This window comes from Cydia amplana, chromosome 8, assembly GCF_948474715.1.
Source record: "Cydia amplana chromosome 8, ilCydAmpl1.1, whole genome shotgun sequence".
Classification (NCBI taxonomy): Eukaryota; Metazoa; Arthropoda; class Insecta; order Lepidoptera; family Tortricidae; genus Cydia; species Cydia amplana.
The window spans coordinates 3,026,823-3,046,400 of record NC_086076.1 but is presented as its reverse complement, the minus strand read 5'-3'; the positions used below and the strand labels follow the sequence as shown (position 1 = coordinate 3,046,400).

The window sequence follows — 19,578 nt, the reverse complement described above, 5'->3', positions numbered from 1 at the left end:
GAAATATGCAGTCAAGCGTGAGTCGGACTTAAGTACTTAGTTTTTGATCCGACCCCTACGGGTTTTTTAAAGACATTTTACTGACTTTTCATTAAAAAAAACATATTGTTAAAAATTGTGTATTGTGCTGAACCCTTGGAACGCGAGTCCGACTCGCACTTGGCCGGTTTTTTTTAATTATAATAAAAATAATTTTCAAAACATACCAAGTTTGGGCTTCTCCAGATACAATACCGTTCAATATTTTTTTGTAAAATATACCTCAAATTATACCTAATATCCTATTATTCCTATTATCCTATTAGGATATTAGGTATCTAACCCTAAGAAAGCAATTTTGAAAATAATTTCATCAAGTACTTTTTTTTAAATTTTTCAATTTTACAAAGTGTGATCTATGAATCTCTCAATTAAATATTTAAATAGAAAGCATAAAATTAATATAAGTATAACGGTTTTTCCAGAAAGTCGCTTATATCTCGGAATCTATAAGTCGTAGTAAAAATTATTTATGTAAGAATTAACTGAAAAATCTCACCTTTAACCCCCCCCCCCCCCTTTCCCCGAGTTCTCCACCCCCCACTTATGAGAACTTTTTCTTACTTAAAGCTTAGATATTACCAAAGGAACATGTAAACCAAGTTTCAATACTCTTATTTTACCCGAATGACATTATGAGTATAATTCGGCAGGGGTATTATTACACTTTGTAAAATTGAAATAGTATTTTATGCAACCGTTGTTTAAGAGGGGTCAAAAAAAAAGACGAGTGGCGTGAGTAACAATTTGAGGCGAAGCCGAAAATTGTTAATAAAGACGCCACGAGTATTTTTTGACTCAGTTAAACAACGTTGCATACAATACTTTTTCTACGACCAAGCACTTACTTACTTTGAAAAAAAAATTGTAAATTTAACAAATATTTTTCATTCAAAAAAAATAATACTTTAAACAAGTGGAAATTATATAGGACATATATGTAGGTAAACAAACCAAAAGTATACCTACAGCTAAGATACGCGACTCGGCCACCGCGCCCCGCGCCCCACGGCCGGATGGTCAGCGACACCTTCTAGTAACTCATGAGGCCCTGGTACTTGCTCTTAGTTAAATTACAATTTTGGATAGTTTTTTTTTTCTCGATTTTGGCCACAGTAGCCTATGGAGACTAACAAGCAACGCTAAGCGGTGTTCGTAGTCTATGGATCTTGCTATATTACGGGTGTCACATGCGCGTTTCTGACTTCTGAAGGAATTTTATTGTTTCTACTATAGAACCTAACGAATATTTTGTAAATTGGCAGCAATGCACTTAGTACTCATCAATCAATTAAAATTAGGTTTGCAACAATGTATTTCATACAATATTTTTTAAGTGGTGATTACACGAAGTATCGTAAAAGTACCAAAAAGATACTGCGTGTATGCACAAATACTTTTTTGGGGAATAGACTAAAGACTTGTCTTGACAACTATAACATAGGGGTTTAAAGGTGTGTGTATGATGACCTTTTAAATGACAAATAAAGATACGGGAGTAGAAAAAATTAAAACAAATATACTAAATGTAAATATTTTCAAAATTGCTTTATTAGAATTAGATATGAGGATATTAGGTATAATTTGAGGTATATTTAACAAAAAAAAAAAATTAACGGTATTGTATCTGGAGAAACCCAAACTTGGTATGTTTTGAAAAATATTTTTATTATAATTAAAAAAAAATGACTCAAATGTAATGATGTGATATATTTTTGGAATCGGCTCAGAAAGCCCTTTCGTTTAATACTACACACGATAGGTTTCTAAACAATTTTTTTTTAAATTTCATACAAAAAAAAAGATGACGTCATAACTCCTCTCGTTTTTTTTATTTGTTGGTGCTTCGGGTCAAATTGTTTCAAATGTCCTAAAGCTCAATCGTACCGATTTTCATACCTTTAACACCATGTGCAGCGTTTTTTGGCGAACCGCTATCGCTATAACAACAGCAAGAGCAGAACACGTGTGAAGGGATCCATGTCTGATTAAACAACTGGTAGTCGAATTTTATTCTTTACTATGCAGCTTGACATCGTACGCGGCGCCGCACGTCGCTTGGCGGCACCGCGCGCGGCGAAACTCACCGCTTTGCGGCACCGCGCGCGGCGAAACTCACCGCTTTGCGGCACCGCGCGCGGCGCCGCGCACCGCTTTGCGGCGCCGCAGCGCGGCACCGCAAAATTTTGCGTTGCGGCGGGCGTCGCCGCAGATTTCTGCGGTGCCGCGCCGCGCGGCGGCGGCGGCGCCGCACCGCTGACATGTGGCCGGGCCCGAACGGTCGCGAACTGTAAAAACTTGACATTTAAAGATCTTTATTAATTTCCCTGTCAACATAATTCCATCGCCTCTTTAAGATCAGGAAAAATATCCAAAATACTACAATAAATTCAGGACAAATTGAAAATAATTACGATCTCAATCGCACTATCGTAAATAAAGACAAGCATCCATAATTATTCTCACCAATTACGTACTGAATAGCAAAATGTCAAATGTGCCTGTTTATGTATGAAACTTACGCCCTATTGCTTTCAAGAGGCATCAGATTATCATAGCGTAAAACAGCGAAGACGTCGCGAAAAAAGCTGCCGGGTCGTTAAGATTACGTGACAATCCGTGTTGAGTGTAAACTTGACATGGTTTGAGAGAGGTGTGACCCGATGAGGTATGATTTGTGAAATAGGCAAACAATTAATACAGGTGGATGCAAGGTCGTTTAACTCTTTTTGAAAGGAAACATAAATCAAGTTATTTTAGGATACAAATGTCCAATGATAATGTATTTGACATTGACATCATTCTAAATAAACATTACTGTCGCATACCTATATTATAGTCGACGTCAAAGATATGATTACATTTTTCGCCTTATTATGAAAGAGTAAGGCGAAAAAGTGATTCCGGTTCGTTACAGCCAAATATCATAATAACGTGTTCCTAAAATATCAGAATGTCAAAACAGATTATTCTCATAATGTCTAAAGCTCGAAATGACTTACCTACTTCTAAAATTACCGTATTCTTAATATGACTATAATTCATTTAGACTCTATAGCGTTTTGAATTCTACTATTTCCCAAAATGTCTAAAACTTGACTTGGTCATGTTTTGATGAATTTTCAATTATACCATTTCCCAAAATGTCTAAAACTCAAATTAACTAGATACAAAAACGTCACATTGTCAAAATATTTAAACTCAGTATCTATGGAAAATATATAAAATTATGTTGAACTTGTAGTTTACAGTTTTTAAGCAATGAGTAATTAAATTAATTATCAACGGCATCCCAATTTTCTTCTTGTTACTATTTTTATTCTGTACATTTATAAATACGTAACACTAAAAATACTGCGTGGTTAAAATTTTAGCCTACATATTATGAGACAGTGTCACTTTGATCTTTGGGCCTGTCAACAAAAGGTTTTTAGGGTTCCGTAGCCAAATGGCAAAAAACGGAACCCTTATAGATTCGTCATGTCTGTCTGTCTGTCTGTCCGTCTGTCTGTCCGTCCGTATGTCACAGCCACTTTTCTCCGAAACTATAAGAACTATACTGTTGAAACTTGGTAAGTAGATGTATTCTGTGAACCGCATTAAGATTTTCAGACAAAAATAGAAAAAAAACAATAAATTTTTGGGGTTCCCCATACTTCGAACTGAAACTCAAAATTTTTTTTTTCATCAAACCCATACGTGTGGGGTATCTATGGATAGGTCTTCAAAAATGATATTGAGGTTTCTAATATCATTTTTTTCTAAACTGAATAGTTTGCGCGAGAGACACTTCCAAAGTGGTAAAATGTGTGTCCCCCCCCCTGTAACTTCTAAAATAAGAGAATGATAAAACTAAAAAAAATATATGATGTACATTACCATGTAAACTTCCACCGAAAATTGGTTTGAACGAGATCTAGTAAGTAGTTTTTTTTTAATACGTCATAAATCGCTTAAATACGGAACCCTTCATGGGCGAGTCCGACTCGCACTTGGCCGCTTTTTTTGAATTTTGGTTATTATGAAACTAATGCATTTTCACTTTCAGTCTTAATAATAATTCGGTATTTAAAGTTATTCTTCATTTTACCAACTATACAATTTGGATATCGGATAAATAAATTAATAAATATTATACAGGACATTCTTGACACAGATTGACTAAGTCCCAGAGTAAGCTCAAAAAGGCTCGTGTTGTGGGTACTCAGACAACGATATATGTAATATACAAATACATAAATACATAGAAAACACCCAAGACTCAGGAACAAATATCTGTGCTCATCACACAAATAAATGCCCTTGCTAGGATTCGAACCCAGAACCGCGGCTTGACAGACAGGGAATGTGTAAATGTTATGTTATTATGACACATAGACTAGGAATCCTCTAGATAGAGTTTAGAGCAATTATTTCATGAAACCGATGCTGCCAAAAATACGGGGGTGCGGGGGGACGAGGTGAGCGAATCCCGTGCCGTGATTGGTCCGTTCAAAGACACGGACCAATCACGGCACGGGATTCTGACACTTTGACTCGAAGATGGAGTAAAACTACCGTATATAGTGGCAGAGGGGGTAGCGTTACTATGCTCAGTCTAGAGGATGTCTTGTCTGTGTTATGACATTTTATTGTATTGAAAATAAGTCAATTTGGGAACTTAGGCATTTTGGAACTAACACAATTTGAGATTGAGTAAAATATGTAAAAGGGCATTATGATATTTGGCTGTAACGAACCGGAATCCTTTTCTCGAAGCCATCCAGGCCATTTTTATATCTTTGACGTCGACTGTACCTACATAGGTATTATCATAGTTTGCTTTATGTGTTCTATAAAAAAAGGTTATAGGTATTCGTGAGATTCACATCAACAAACCTGCATGGAATAACATCTATTACGAGTACGTACGTCGTACAATTGTGATGAAAATGTATATAATACATAGAATAATGATGAAACACCTCAATCAAACGACACAATACTTGCCCTTTATTTCATTGACTTCTCAGAAGACAGTTTCAAATGAAATCCTCGCAGTTTACCTAGGTTTCACAAGATGTTACATGTGCGAATCGAATTGTTCAACAACAGACGTCCTAGGGCTAAGATGGCCGGCTCTTTATCATTTGTCACTATGGCTGTCACGTTCTAACAAATATGTAAGTGCGAAAGTGACGCATAGCATGACAGGTGATAAAAATGCGACCATGATAGCTGGTCTGATTCGAACTTTAGGATACGTCAAAAATTTGCTAAAGATACGATATGGATCGGATAATGTCAGTTTGTAAAGTGACGTTTAAGTCTGAAGAGACGTTTCTTTTGACACTGACATAGCCGATCCAAGTCGTATCTTTAGCAAATTCTGATGTATCTTCAAGTTCGAATCAGGCCGAGAGTCGGCGTGTTTGTAAAGGGTTTATGGTGTGCGTATTAAATACCTAGATTTGATGGTACATACGTATTATATTTGTGGTCTTAGTTAAAGTTTGTAACTGGTGAAGGGGTAGGAGACATACCCAGAGTCAGAATGAAGCGTTTGTTTTTTAAAGTGTATAATTTTATTACTTAACATTAATTACATCTACATTTATTCAATTGTTCTTTTCTTTTTTTTTCTTTTTACTGAGGTGTGCCAATAACGAGTATTCTATCTATCTATAATTAGATAAAAGGGAAGACACATCATTTACCAAGTTAATAACAATATTATTCGTGTTAATTAATACCTAATTATATTGATGTTACATAAATAAGTTGGATTCGAATTCACGACCTCCGAACTCCGGGTTGGACACCACCTTTCCACTCAGCCACCAGCACTCACTATATTTAAAGTGCCTTCATGATAGTGAATAGAAACTAACTTCACTAGAGTAGTTAACATTTGCGTAGGCACTTTTTACCATAATTAAATTTACCACAGTACATCATGCCCACAAAGTGGTAAATTAAAAAGTAGAAAAAACAAAGTTTTGTACATAACACAAAAAAATGGTTACCTCGCCTTCATGTAAAGTGGGGATGATTTTATTTTATTTAACCCTGTGTTGTGGGGTGTCATTAGATAGGTATTTCAAAAGAAATAAGTTTTTTCAACAACCATAAAGTGAATAACTTCTTAAATGATACTCAATTCTATGGCTGCAGCTCGATGCAACGTTGGCGCATGCGCAGCGTCGCCATTGTCCATATCGCTGAATATAAGTTCGTTTTTTTTAACATTAGAAATAAGGTAAACAATCTTGACGTGTCTTTTAATTGAAAAACACATTTTAAAAATAAGTTACGGCAAATATGTAACAATTATGAATCTAATACGATCATTTATATTCTTCTGCTTTCATAAGTAATAGTTTTTGATTTTTAAAAAGCGTTTTTCAATTAAAAGACATGTCAAGATCGCTTACCTTCTTGCAAGTTCTTTCTAATGCTAAAAAAAACGAACTATAGACACCGATGCTCAAAATCAAAAGACGCTAGTGTGGGGTGACGGGTGACCCTAACTACGAAATTCTATACTCAGCCTGACCCGACATGCTCTTGACCGTTTTTTTTGTAAATTAAGTAAATATCAATTCAATTGTTTGTGACCAGTGTAGCATAGAATAAGTGAAAAAAAGAAAACTTTTAAACGTTTTACAATTTTTACTTTTCTGGCTAGTATGTTCAACTAGCAATGTAGAAAGGAATAAGTTTTACAGCCAGAGCATTTATATTTATTTATGTTAGTATAATTGGGTCATTCCGGAGAAGTTGCCACAAGGGAGAAATAGCCTACTGAAACAATTCATGGAAACGTTTAATAGATATCTCGAATTACTATTTAAGTATTTAGTAGGTTCCGTTTCGTACGGAGCTAAGCTACATCCAACGTTTTGAAACTGTAAGTTTCTTAAAAAAAAAATTCAATCAATAGATGATTGACGTTACACTCATAATAAAAAAAATAAACTATGATTTCTATTTGGATTGTTTGTCGCTATCGCTAGATTAAGCAATTATTTTCTGAATGTTGACTTTGAAATTATGTTGATTTAGACCAACACGATATTCACTCACGAAACAAAATGAAAAGTCAGGCCAAATATTTAAAAAAACGTAAGTTTACGCGATAAAGTCCCGCATTCGTTTAAAATTATGACTTTGAAATTATTTCATGTAAGTAGTAAGTTTTGTATAGGATTTTTATTTAAAAATAATTAAGATGTTTTCCCTCCAGAGAGAAAAAAATATAATTATTATTAGTGAAATCATAAGAAAATCTTACTTGTCTGTTACGTGACAAATCTATCTAAAAACCCCAATGCTAAATATAAAAATGGTTAGTTTTATATTATAAGGCGTTTTAGACAAACTATAGCCATTTATCCCAGTACGGTTACCATCAGTTTGTCACTGACATAAACGCCGTCGAGAACGTAATTTACTTTCTATACATCTCGCTCGCACTCCCACATTAGTGCAAACGGGATGTATAGAAAGTAAATTACGTTCTCGACGGCGTTTATGTCAGTGACAAACTGATGGTAACCGTACAGTATCACAGTACACAGGTACCAATTCCGTAGGCACAGTCAGCAACAGAGGTTGCTAAGCGGGCGAGGTGTTCAAAATTACCTTAACACGCTCTTATTCTCTTAACAATAATGTCGCGTCAAGATCATTTTGAACACCAGGCCCGCTTAGCAGCTTATGATGCTGACTGTACATGTCCGACAATGATAATAGATAATTAATTATTTACTTCCTGACCTTATGCATAAAATAACGCATTACAAATTTCAAAATCATTTAGTTAATTTTCAACCTTACATCTTAGTAGTACTAAATTCGAAATTAAACTGCACTGTATTTCGACTGTTATCCCTTTCTAGCGCATTGTTAGGTGTTAGTTAATAATATTAACATACAAAGGCGAATGACCACTGAAATCACTAATCAATCTACTTAAAAGTCAGCTAATGAGCTAGAAAACATTTCAAGTTTAATTTCAGTATAAAAGCAACCGTGACTATGTTAATAGGTATTTCGAAATTTCTCTGTTGATTTTCTGATAAATAAAACAGATAAATAAAAATAGATTATTGTTTATTTTAATAATGGATTATGTAAAATTAAAAACTGCATATGAAGTGAACAGTGAACAAATAAGTCTTATCGATGATAATGGTGAGCAAATTTATTGAAATTTTTAAATTAAGGTAAGGTGAAGTAAGATGGATAACGGGGCAAGATTATTATATGGAATTTCCACACTTCCTTTATGCTCTAGAAAACAAATAATTTTAGCAACAAAACTTCCGTGAGACACAGACTTATTAAATACACATAGACACATTTCCTCGATACGGAGTGAAACATGTCGAGCGTTTTCGACTTAAAATAAGTGAGTGACCCGTTTTTATATAATTTAATAAAACAAACAATTATAATATTGTTACTACCTATGCCCAATTGGTCTAATACGATTTCCTATAGTAATAAAATACTAATAATATTATGCCAGTCAAAATACGTGCTACCTGTTTATTATAATAGGATAGTGTGCTGACAGCCATGAAATTTTAATTACTTATAGCCATAGAGTGTTGGTGAATTTAGGAAACTAATAACAATAACAAACATGGGACCTTGATTTTTTTTTTTTTTTTTATACCACATAGGTGGCAAACAAGCATATGATATTTGTATTTAACGTCAACCGGACGAAATATAAAACTAAAATTATTTTTAACTAAGTAACTTACGTATTATCTTACCATGTACCTACGGTACGTTTTCTATCCGATTTTTGTCTCATCTTATTGCGTAAAAGGTGTTATTTTTCTGTAATCAATCCATTTTATGTAGTTGTGAAAATAAATGTATTTTGTTTTACAGATATCATCAAAAGATGGAGTCTCACAGAAACCTCAATAGGTTTAGGATTAGTTCTAGCTCTGTATCTATTGGTAGTTCTAAAGATATTGCCAAACTATATGAAGAACAGAGAACCATACAGCTTAAAGAGTATTTTAACCAAATATAACGCTTTTCAAGTCCTGTCTTCGGCGTACATCGTATTTCTAGTAAGTATATAACAATGTTATGGTAATTCCAGACATCAGTTATAAATACATACAACACACACTACCAAATGTAACGAGTATGTGACACCGGAAAGTCAGTAGATGTGTATCAGAATTGTATACCTTCTGTATGGAAGGTCATTGAGTATTCACTTATTATGTTTTTCAGATATAGACGGTCAAGCAGATCTTGTCAGTAGAAAAAGGCGCGAAATCTGGGGGCACGGTAGGGCCCCCGCCAAGACGAGCAAAGCGAAGCGCAAGGGCACTACTTACCTTTTCTCGAAGCGCTTCATCGTTTTTCTGAACCCTCTTAACTTGGGTTTGGATTATACCAGATAAACAAAACTCTCGGGATATGATGTCAAGAGTGGACTTATTAAGCATAAAAAATTTAAATTGCATAGCTCTTATACTTAAGATTTTATTAATGTCTAAAAAACCCCGATTTCGTCACTGACTCACTCACTCACTGTTGATCATCAAAACCTCTAGGGTACTTCCTGAAGTCCTAGGAAGCTGAAATTTGGTATGTGAGATAGTATTAGTCCACAAACAACAACAAAATTCAAAAACTTTAAATTATTAGCCCCTAAGGGGGTGAAAAGGGAGGTGAAATTTTTCATGGGAAATCAATAACCGCGGTACCGATTTAGTTGAAATTTGGTATGGTATGTAGATAGTTATTGTTATGGAGAAGGATATAAAATAGTTTCAACCCCAAAATCACCCCGTAAGGGTGAAAAGGGGTGGAAAAGGCGTTAGGGGAAAAAGGGGGTTGAAGTTTGTATGGGGAATCAGTAAAAAGCAGATTGTATATAAAATATGCCCCCAGGTACGTATTTCAGGATTTTTAATAGTAAATCACCCGCAACCCTTTAAATCAGAAGATTGTCATAAGCAACTTACAAAAAGATGTGAAATCCCACCAAAAACATTTTCATGTAAAATGTTGCCAAGACGAAACCATAAGGCTCGCACTGACAAAAAGTTATCAGATCTCTTGTAGAGCCAAGCTTCTAACTCTACAGGCCCTACCTTCACAGACTCTACACCTTAGTCAAAATATGTGGCTTGGCCGTTTCAATATTACAAGAACTATTTCATAATAAAAAATAATGAATAGTGAATACATTTTTCACCTAACGCCCATGTGACGAAACGGTCAAACCACATATTTGGACTAAGGTGTAGAGTCTGTGAAGGTAGGGCCTGTAGAGTTAGAAGCTTGGCTCTACAAGAGATCTGATAACTTTTTGTCAGTGCGAGCCTTATGGTTTCGTCTTGGCAACATTTTACATGAAAATGTTTTTGGTGGGATTCAAATTTTCTATGGGACGATATCCCTTCGCGCCTATTATTCAAATTTATTCAAATTTGCCGCCTTTTTCTACTGACAAGATCTGCTTGACCAAGTTTATTACGTTATTTAAATTTTTATACTATTTTGCTTATTCTATATTGTTCCATGTTGCCCGGGGTTCCATTTTGAAGACATTGTAAATTATGTCATTGTTTAAAACGTTGTGTTAAAGTTGTTATTTTTGTACTTGTTATTGACTAATTATTATAGTTATTTTTCTTCCGCAGTACGCCAGATATATCGTGAAACATGGCGTCATCACTACAAGATGTCCCCAAGGAGAGGACCTGCAAGGAGTATGTTTGTATTCAAGTTATTTACTTAACTAATCAAAGTCCCCCGCCGCGTCTGTCTGTTTGTGTGTATGTATGTTCGCGATAAACTCGAATACTACTGAGCGGATTTTCACCTATCAATAGTGATTCTTGAGAAAGGTTTAAGTGTAGGTATAATTTGTTAAGGTTTTGTGTAAGCCGGGGCGGGTCGTTAGTACCTAATTAATATACAAGGGCAAGAGTCCTGTATGATTTTGTAAATAGGTACTTACGATATGAAACCCCCAGCGTGCGTGGCTTACTCTACGAATTCGTCGCATCGCTACAAGTACCTACATGCAGCCCACACCAATTTTGGTGGCTTGCGTATAGCATAGTAGTTGCCACCCACCGCTACGGAATGGGGACGCCTGCTCGCGCTCGTCGTATCTGTCCTAATAGACGCGTTTTGTTAGAGAGTGCATCTTCTGTACCTAGTACTATTATTTATTCTGTACCCCCAGGTCATCAAAGAGATCTACCCCTACTTCATCGCGAAGCACCTGGACCTCCTCGACACGGTGTTCTTCGTGCTCCGGAAGAAGGACAACCAGGTGACATTCCTCCACCTGTACCATCATACGGCCATGGTGTCCTGGACGTGGCTGCATCTGATGTATCACCCGACTGACCACTTTGTGGTGGTGGGGCTGCTTAATAGGTAATTTTAGGTCTCATTATCTAAAATGCATGTCATATTTGAAAGGAAAAGTTACCAAGACCTATCTACTCGTAGGGCAGGAATGCAACCCAATGAAACAACACTGCAACAGCTCAAGTGTTCTTAAGAGCCAACAGGAGTGGTCATTTCTCCATAGAAATGTACTCGACTGTTTCCTCCGTGGGTTTTGAAGCTAGAGCAATGATTTTTTCAACACAGATTAATATTGTCAATATCTGTGTCGGACCGTTTTGCTTTTTTTGATATTTTTGTTTTTTAAGGCGCTAGAGCCCTTCAAAAATGGCCAAAATGGCCTAATTGACTATGCCGCAATGAGAGGCGTGCTATTCAAAACTGACATCAATTAGTCAAAAAAGCAAAACGGTCCGACACAGATAATGTCATAATCATTTAGATTTCCAAATTTGGTTACGATTGGTTAAGTTTTGGAGGAGGAAACAGTCGAGTACGAAACCTCGATTTTTGATATTTTTACGCAGGATTTTTCGCCTTGTCCTTATCGCACTAGTTTTAGGAGCCGCTTCCGTTAGCGAGACGGGTATATTTACCTAAAATATTTTAATCTTAGCTCCTGTTGGCTCTTAAAATGCCATTTCCGTCATTACATTAGTGTGATATTTCTTAAATTTTCTTGAAGTCTCATACTACGTCTCTTTTCCGCCCCATTTTAATCCGCCCCATTCGACAACATCAAGCATTCGTTATAATTATCATTATGTAATTATTTGCTTGTTCAACAGTCTCGTCCACGTGATCATGTACGCGTATTATGGGATCAGTTCCATGGGCCCAGAGTATCAAAAATATGTTTGGTGGAAGAAACATGTCACTAAGATTCAATTGGTAAGTCTAGTGTATTAAACGGCCACCGTAGCTTATACACATATACCTTATACACCAAATAAATCACACTCGTTTTTTGAACAAAATACTGTGACAGGAAACTCATTCCACAACAGTAGCGGTCGCGGAAGAATTTATTTTTTGAAATCGCACAGTGTACCTATTAGTATTTAGTTCAAATTACGCTATTATTTTAAATTACATAGCTGGTAAAAGCGGTAAATAAATTCTGTATTGATCGACAAATATCAGTCTCGTCGAAATTGCTAAAACAAAAATTACAGGCGTTTATTTACATTGTAGACTTACTCGTAACTGTTAGACAATGGTATTTTTGTAGTAGCAATAATTCATTGTGTACGATGTGCTAAGCCTAAATCTAATAATTTGGCCCTCGAGTTTGACAGCTGAAAATGTCCTTACAGCGCCATGTATTTTACCTAACTGAATACCTACCTGAACCTAGTACCTGTGGTACCTAACTGAATTGCCAAACATCAACTTTTTAAGTTTTAGTTACCGGATAATGTAGGTACAGTCACCTGCAATAATAATATTATGTTACTCTTCGAAGGCCGTATAAATATGTTACATGCTCTTATGCCTCTACAAATAAGATCGTGTCAGATATTTTTGCGGCCTTAATTATTGTGTAACATATTATTGCAGGTGACTATACAACGCTGTACAAATTCGAAGGACCAATATGTACTTTCGACCCTTTTCTAGCTAGCACTTTGGTATTATAGTACCAGTAGCTAATTAACCTATAATCACATATCCTCCTAAAGTGTCATTATATGGAACTTGCTAACTAATATAAACAAACCGCCATATTGAAACTGTCAAAAATATGAATTTACTAGTAATGACTTTCGTTTACATAGTTAGGAAGTTCCATACAATGACACTTTAAGGCCTACCATCTTGGAGCCTACCTATTCCTTGGAGGATACAACTAAACGGAGTAGCCATTAACAGGCTTTCCCCTCTGTCGAAGATAGCCGGCCAACGGTCATACACAATGTATGGACTGACGTTTATCTGACATGGCTATTTTTACGTTACGCATACATTTGACGTTCCCCTCCCTCGCAAAAATCGGCAGACTGTTTTGTACAGAAAATTACAGACATGGCGTCTCCGTTTGATTATAGATGATAGAGATGATATATATCCTCCAAGACCTATTCCCATATACTTAAAAAAAAATTGAAAGTGTAGGAAATTTGGTTGAATTTCTTATGTTTTAAAATCAAACATAATTAAAGGAATACAAACTATTACTTTGTTCCAATTTCCTATTCAAATTGCATTGAAGTATTTAGTACCACTGATAGGACCGTGAGCCTTATACAAGGTGTCCCAATAAGTAGTGATATACTGAAGCTGGGAGGTAGAGGATCTAGAGGGCTATCTGAATCACCCCCATGTATGTTCCGCGATTTTTCATATTTTCGGAGTTATGATTTTTTTTATTAGGGTTCCGTAGACAAATGGCAAAAAACGGAACCCTTATAGATTCGTCATGTCTGTCTGTCTGTCTGTCCGTCTGTCTGTCCGTCCGTATGTTACAGCCACTTTTCTCCGAATCTATAAGTACTATATTGTTGAAACTTGGTAAGTAGATGTATTCTGTAAACCGCATTAAGATTTTCACACAAAAATAGAAAAAAAAACAATAAATTTTTGGGGTTCCCCATACTTCGAACTGAAACTCAAAATTTTTTTTTCATCAAACCCATACGTGTGGGGTATCTATGGATAGGTCTTCAAAAATGATATTGGGGTTTCTAATATCATTTTTTTCTAAACTGAATAGTTTGCGCGAGAGACACTTCCAAAGTGGTAAAATGTGTGTCCCCCCCCCCTGTAACTTCTAAAATAAGAGAATGATAAAACTAAAAAAAATATATGATGTACATTACCTAGTAAACTTCCACCGAAAATTGGTTTGAACGAGATCTAGTAAGTAGTTTTTTTTTATACGTCATAAATCGCCTAAATACGGAACCCTTCATTTAAATAAAAAAGCATCAATCGTAGTATTTATTTTATTTATTTCCTTTTTCACCTATCGCCGAGTACGATACCATACAAATTACCCAGTATGTTTTATTTTTTTAAGCGCCCTTGAAGTTGTGAACATACTGGGTAATTTTATCTTTCTTGGCATTAATTTTTTTTTAATTCCATTCAAAGATCTAACGATGGTAAATGTTACCAAACTGAATTGGCCTATTTATCAGCTTAGCACACAAACAAAATCAAGCATCTACCGCAATAATTCACGTCACCATAAATAAAAATCTCATCGTACTCGGCGATAGGTGAAAAATTAAAAAAAATCATAACTCCGAAAATACGAAAAATCGCGGAACATACATGGGGGTGATTCAGATAGCCCTCTAGGTCCTCTACCTCCCAGCTTCAGTATATCACTACTTCTTGGGACACCTTGTATATGCAAAACCGAAATGTAGGTACCTAACTATTATGTGTCAAACATAAGGTGTATTCGGGTATTTCCGAATGACGAATAGTGGCGGATAGTTCCGAAAGCTGACTATTACTACAACGGAATATGAGTGATTTTACAATGATTTTGCGGGATTACCCGATTTCCGGAATTACCTGAATAAACCTTACTTCATAAATTTCATAATATTTATTTTATTTCCAGGTACAATTCATTCTAGTAATTTCTCACCTGTACTACCAACAAAAGTTAACCCCCTGCCCGCTGCCTGCTTTCTTCCACTACTTCTGCATCTTCAGCATCGGTTCATTCTTCTTCCTCTTTCTTAAATTCTACTTCAACAGTTATACAAACAAGAGAAGGAGAGAATGAAAAGATTAATAAAAGGGAATCTGCGATTGATTATTATTGTATGTTTTTTTATTATTATTCTCTTTATTTATTTATCATCTTAAGTTAGGTTAATTTATAATATGGATATAAAAATAAAATACAAAAACACTTACAAAAACAATACAAAATACTTATAAACATATTATAAAAAACCTAACCTAGGGTGCCGCCAGCAGCGGGGCAAGGCCCAAGCTGCCGGTGGTCAGGGCTGCAGAGAGAGGAACCGGCGGACTATCCGCGCCGTGTCCAAGATCACCGCCTTCTGCATCTGACCCTTGATCCAACCACCTAGCGAGAGTCTCTCAAGATGTTGGTAAAGACTCTTCGCTATTAGACCGTTCACTGAAACGACTATCGGGACAATGATCGTCGAATTATTATTATCTGTTATTATTATTATTATTAACCCCCTTTTTCATAAAACTTTACAGGCCTGATTTAGTTAAATTATGTTTTATCCCATTCCAACAAATACGTAAATCAAAATGACAGATAAGGACAAACGATTATTGGCTAATTGAGGTTTGTAACGCGTTTTTGAATAAGGGGGTAAGCCTTTAACATACCTCTTCACAAACATTAGTACCTATCTACACAGAAAATAATGTACCTAGACTTGTTCTATATTTTGTATTTTTTAAGTAAATACATATATTATATCATATATCAGCTTATATTATTAACACAAGGTTCCAAATTCAGTTAAAACCAAAGAAAATATTTGAGGTATCCAGGAGGTATTAATAGGAAAGAAATCTTTAGGTATTTAAACATTTTGAACTACTAACTTACCTAACAATTCCAAAAGTTCTTAACTTAAGCCCACTTGCAACATCCCACTAACCCGGGGTTAAGCGGTAACTACTTGGTAAGTAACAATATATTAAATGCTTTTCTACTTATTAATCTAAAGTTAAAATTTACCGATAACAGGTTTAGGTATCGATGTTTTAGTTATTGAAATATGCCAAGTTTGCAATTACGGGTTCCAGTAGGCATTCTACATGACATAAAAGCTCTCCAAGGGGCCTCTACGTGTTGGATCTGTGTTCCCACGCAAGCCTATCAAAAACCTGGGATTATAGGCCTGTTATATCCAAAGAGAATTGATTGTAATAGAGAGGGAAAGTCTAAATAAAACGTGCCACATCCAAAATAGATGGCGCTGTAAGTAATACCTCTTTAGTCTTTAATATGTTCTGTGGTACTACGCAATTATTAATGATCGGACACCGGTAGCATTATATCAATTATATGTCATTTTGACGTCCAACGTAATGACTAATTGCTCGTTTAAGGGTATAAGAGTATTACGTTGGAAGTCAAAATCACCCAAAAGAAAAGATGAGTATAGTTTATTTTGTTCTTATTTACTGACAAATTTGGTTTCACCAACTATATTTATTATATTATGAGTAATAGGCTTACCTTCCTTATCTGCTGTTTCCTGGATGCTTTTAATAAACTTCATCATGTCAGTTACTGGGACCTATCTTATAAAATTATAATATTGTCTTTGTAAATTTTGCGCAAGGGCCACTCCACACTAGCGTCTTTTGAGCGTCGGCGTCTAGTCCGCGCTATGGAATATGGCGGCAACCATAGAGGCTGTCTAGAGGCCGACGCTCGGGAGACGATAGTGTAGGGTTGGTCTAAATTTAACTTTTTAAACACTTTCGAGATAAAAATTACCAGCGTGGTTTGAAAATTAGTGTGATTTAACTTTATTTTAATTGTGTATCGCGTAAGCTGCCATCTAAGTACAATTTAAACTTTTTTAATTAGATGAAGCAGCTGTCACAGCAAATTTTTCAGTGAAAATGCTGTAAGTACTTACCTATTGTTTGTCTTGAAAGAATAAATGTCCTTGAAAAATCCGAGTAGCATATTTGGATAAAAAAGCACTATTCTTAATTCTGAGATGGTTCTGAGGAATAATATCCTTATTCTGGTCTTAATAAACACAAAATCCCACTTGGCGACAAAAAAAATATATATGAAAAATCCCATTGAGTTACGGAAAAATCCATACGGTTTCCGTAACTCGGTGGAAGATTTTGTAGGACATACAGTGAAATTGTATGCTGTACAGAATAAGGAACTCTATCTATCCACAAAATCATCATGCCAAGTATGTAGAAGTAATTAAGTATGGAGCTCATTCATAACTATGCATTCTTACTGCCAAGTTTGTGCAAAGTTAGCGTGGTCAGAGACTAGTAAAATTTCGAAGGGCCAAATGCGCGTTCTCAACGCCCAGCGTGCGCCAGCCTTAAGTCTGATTTAGACGGCGCACGAACTCGTATACGGTTTTAGTTACATTGCGGACCATTGAGGTTACATCAATTCAGCCGACCGATCAAATGACGGAATGTAATGAGTTCGCATGCGAGTTCTCGCACCGTCTAAATGAGCCCTAACAAAAGTTACAAGCACGCTTTCCATCTTGGCACGTAAGAAAACAGTCGCTCTCCGTCGGCCGAGAGGGCCGGGCGTCATTCGAAATTCAAAATTAAACTTTGTATTCGAAATTCGAAACTTCGAGTTCGAGCCGCGAGTGTTTTGTTTTCAGTGCTTCGAAGTGTTTGTTTTCGAGAAGGAGGCAAAGGTTGGTCTTAAAATTGAGGGTGAAGGTATTTTTATTGTAATTATTTGTATTATTTTTTATGATCATTTATTATTATTATACTGGGTCAAGCAGATCTTGTCAGTAGAAAAAGACGGCAAATTTGAAAAATGTAGGCGCGAAAAGATATCGTCCCATAGAAAATTTGAATTTCGCGGCTTTTTCTACTGACAAGATTTGCTTGACGATCTATAGGAATCCTATAGGTGCCTAGGTACTTTATTTCTACCTAACTATTTATAACACGATAACGTGATTTCTCAAAGGTATAAATATATTGTAAGGTAAAAATATAAAAAAACAATAATACCTATTAAGTATAAATATGAAATACCTATAGGGTATATAATATATTGGCATCAATCTTAACTTATTGGTGCGTTTAATCTTCATTTAAGTTTTGATTATCATAATTTCAAATAAAAATCAAATCTGCTTTTAAAATCTTAAAAAGTCTGCAAAAATCCTATCCTAAGGTGATCCTGGTAGGTATTTATGTGGGTGGCCTAGGAAAGTATCCTAGGATGTCAAGTGTCAGTACCTACTTAAAAACATTGTTTATATACCTACTTAGTCCTAAATTATTGCAGGTAAGCACAATAAAGTATGGCTTTTACGAAACAGAGTAATATTTATTAGCTATCAAATTGATTTTTCACACCACCTATTCGGAAAAGAGCTTTTTCTTCCCTGCTAGGAGGGATCAAAGTGACACTTTTCCTCCCTGCTAGGAGTGATCAAAGTAACACTTTTCTGTTCTAGCACACTATTTTTACATTTTTTTGCACATATTTTTTCAGCTTAAATAATCTGTTTAAGCATCAGATTGTGTCAACACTAAGATTTTTTTATTTTCCTCATAGTTGATGTGAAAAGCAGTATGTGTCACACGGTATCAACATCATTTCGTCTTGGGCGTTAAAACTTGAATCCCTCATTACGCTCAGGATTCTATTGTAGAATCCATCGCTTCATTCAGGATTCAATGTACGCCCTTGACGGAAATATATCATTTTGATCCCTTGAAATACAAACTACTATTTTTAACACACTGGCGGGAAAGTTGCTTTTAACTATTTCGACCGCTTATAATCATAAGAAATACTTTTCTACCTCGCAAAACGCGGTAATGTTTATCGGGGATAGGTATCTACACCTAGCAGAAAAAGTGCATGGCCGCTTTTCGAATGAATTCATTCATAATGTGTCTATAAAATTTTGCAGCTCTCAGGAATTTGATTTTGTTATTTTGGTACCTTGTCACTGTGACCATGGCAATATACACCGAGCTCGGTAATAATCGTTAAATTTAAATAATCACGATTATTTAGCAGCGGCACTAGTGTGCACGTTGATGGGTTGGGAGGCTGTATCTGAAAAATAATGAATATTAACATAGGTACATATATGTTTTTTGCTTTACTAAAATAAATAGTTTTTCTTTAAAAACTGCTTAAGTAACATCAATTTCAAGGGCTTTGGATGTTGACAACCCCTTAAGTTAATTTCTTAACTTAAAGACACCAGTATTCTAATTAATTCCATTTTAAAGATAATTCATAATTTATTTTTCACCTCAGCAGCTCGAACAAGGGTACTTTGCTACTTAAAAACAGTGAGCAAAATCGCATTTTGCTCACTGAGAGAGACAAAATGAGCAAAATGCGATTTTGCTCACTGTTTTTAAGTAGCAAAGTACCCTTGTTCGAGCTGGTGAGGTGAAAATTTAATTGTTGGTATACCTTAAGAAAACATGAGTGAATAG

The 19,578-nt window shown here is 35.6% G+C and overlaps 3 protein-coding genes across 3 annotated transcripts in view; 2 read left to right on the top strand and 1 right to left on the bottom strand.

The window, feature by feature from the left end:
* Nucleotides 1–19,578, bottom strand: part of LOC134649972 (very long chain fatty acid elongase 7-like) — a 144,437-nt gene that overhangs the window by 98,386 nt on the left and 26,473 nt on the right. The gene's annotated exons all lie outside the window — the stretch shown is intronic.
* On the top strand, nucleotides 8,924–15,180 carry LOC134649984 (very long chain fatty acid elongase 7-like). Its single transcript, XM_063504799.1, has 5 exons — nucleotides 8,924–9,113; nucleotides 10,704–10,772; nucleotides 11,255–11,451; nucleotides 12,213–12,315; nucleotides 14,999–15,180. Exons 1-5 carry the CDS (start codon nucleotides 9,024–9,026, stop codon nucleotides 15,164–15,166), a joined length of 627 nt encoding a protein of 208 aa, XP_063360869.1. The 5' UTR covers nucleotides 8,924–9,023; the 3' UTR covers nucleotides 15,167–15,180.
* LOC134649976 (very long chain fatty acid elongase 7) overlaps nucleotides 17,645–19,578 on the top strand; it is a 36,820-nt gene continuing 34,886 nt past the window's right edge. The window contains exon 1 of the mRNA XM_063504789.1: nucleotides 17,645–17,795. The gene's annotated coding sequence lies outside the window, so the exon portion shown is untranslated. The remainder of the gene's footprint in view (nucleotides 17,796–19,578) is intronic.

What these genes read in the sequence shown, in the direction of transcription:
- LOC134649984 (XM_063504799.1), top strand. Translation starts at nt 9,024, where the DNA reads ATGAAGAACAGAGAACCATACAGCTTAAAGAGTATTTTAACCAAATAT. An exon ending in AAGGAGAGGACCTGCAAGGA is followed by an intron (nt 10,773 to 11,254) that starts GTATGTTTGTAT and finishes CTGTACCCCCAG; the next exon opens with GTCATCAAAGAGATCTACCC. An exon ending in GTGGTGGGGCTGCTTAATAG is followed by an intron (nt 11,452 to 12,212) that starts GTAATTTTAGGT and finishes CTTGTTCAACAG; the next exon opens with TCTCGTCCACGTGATCATGT.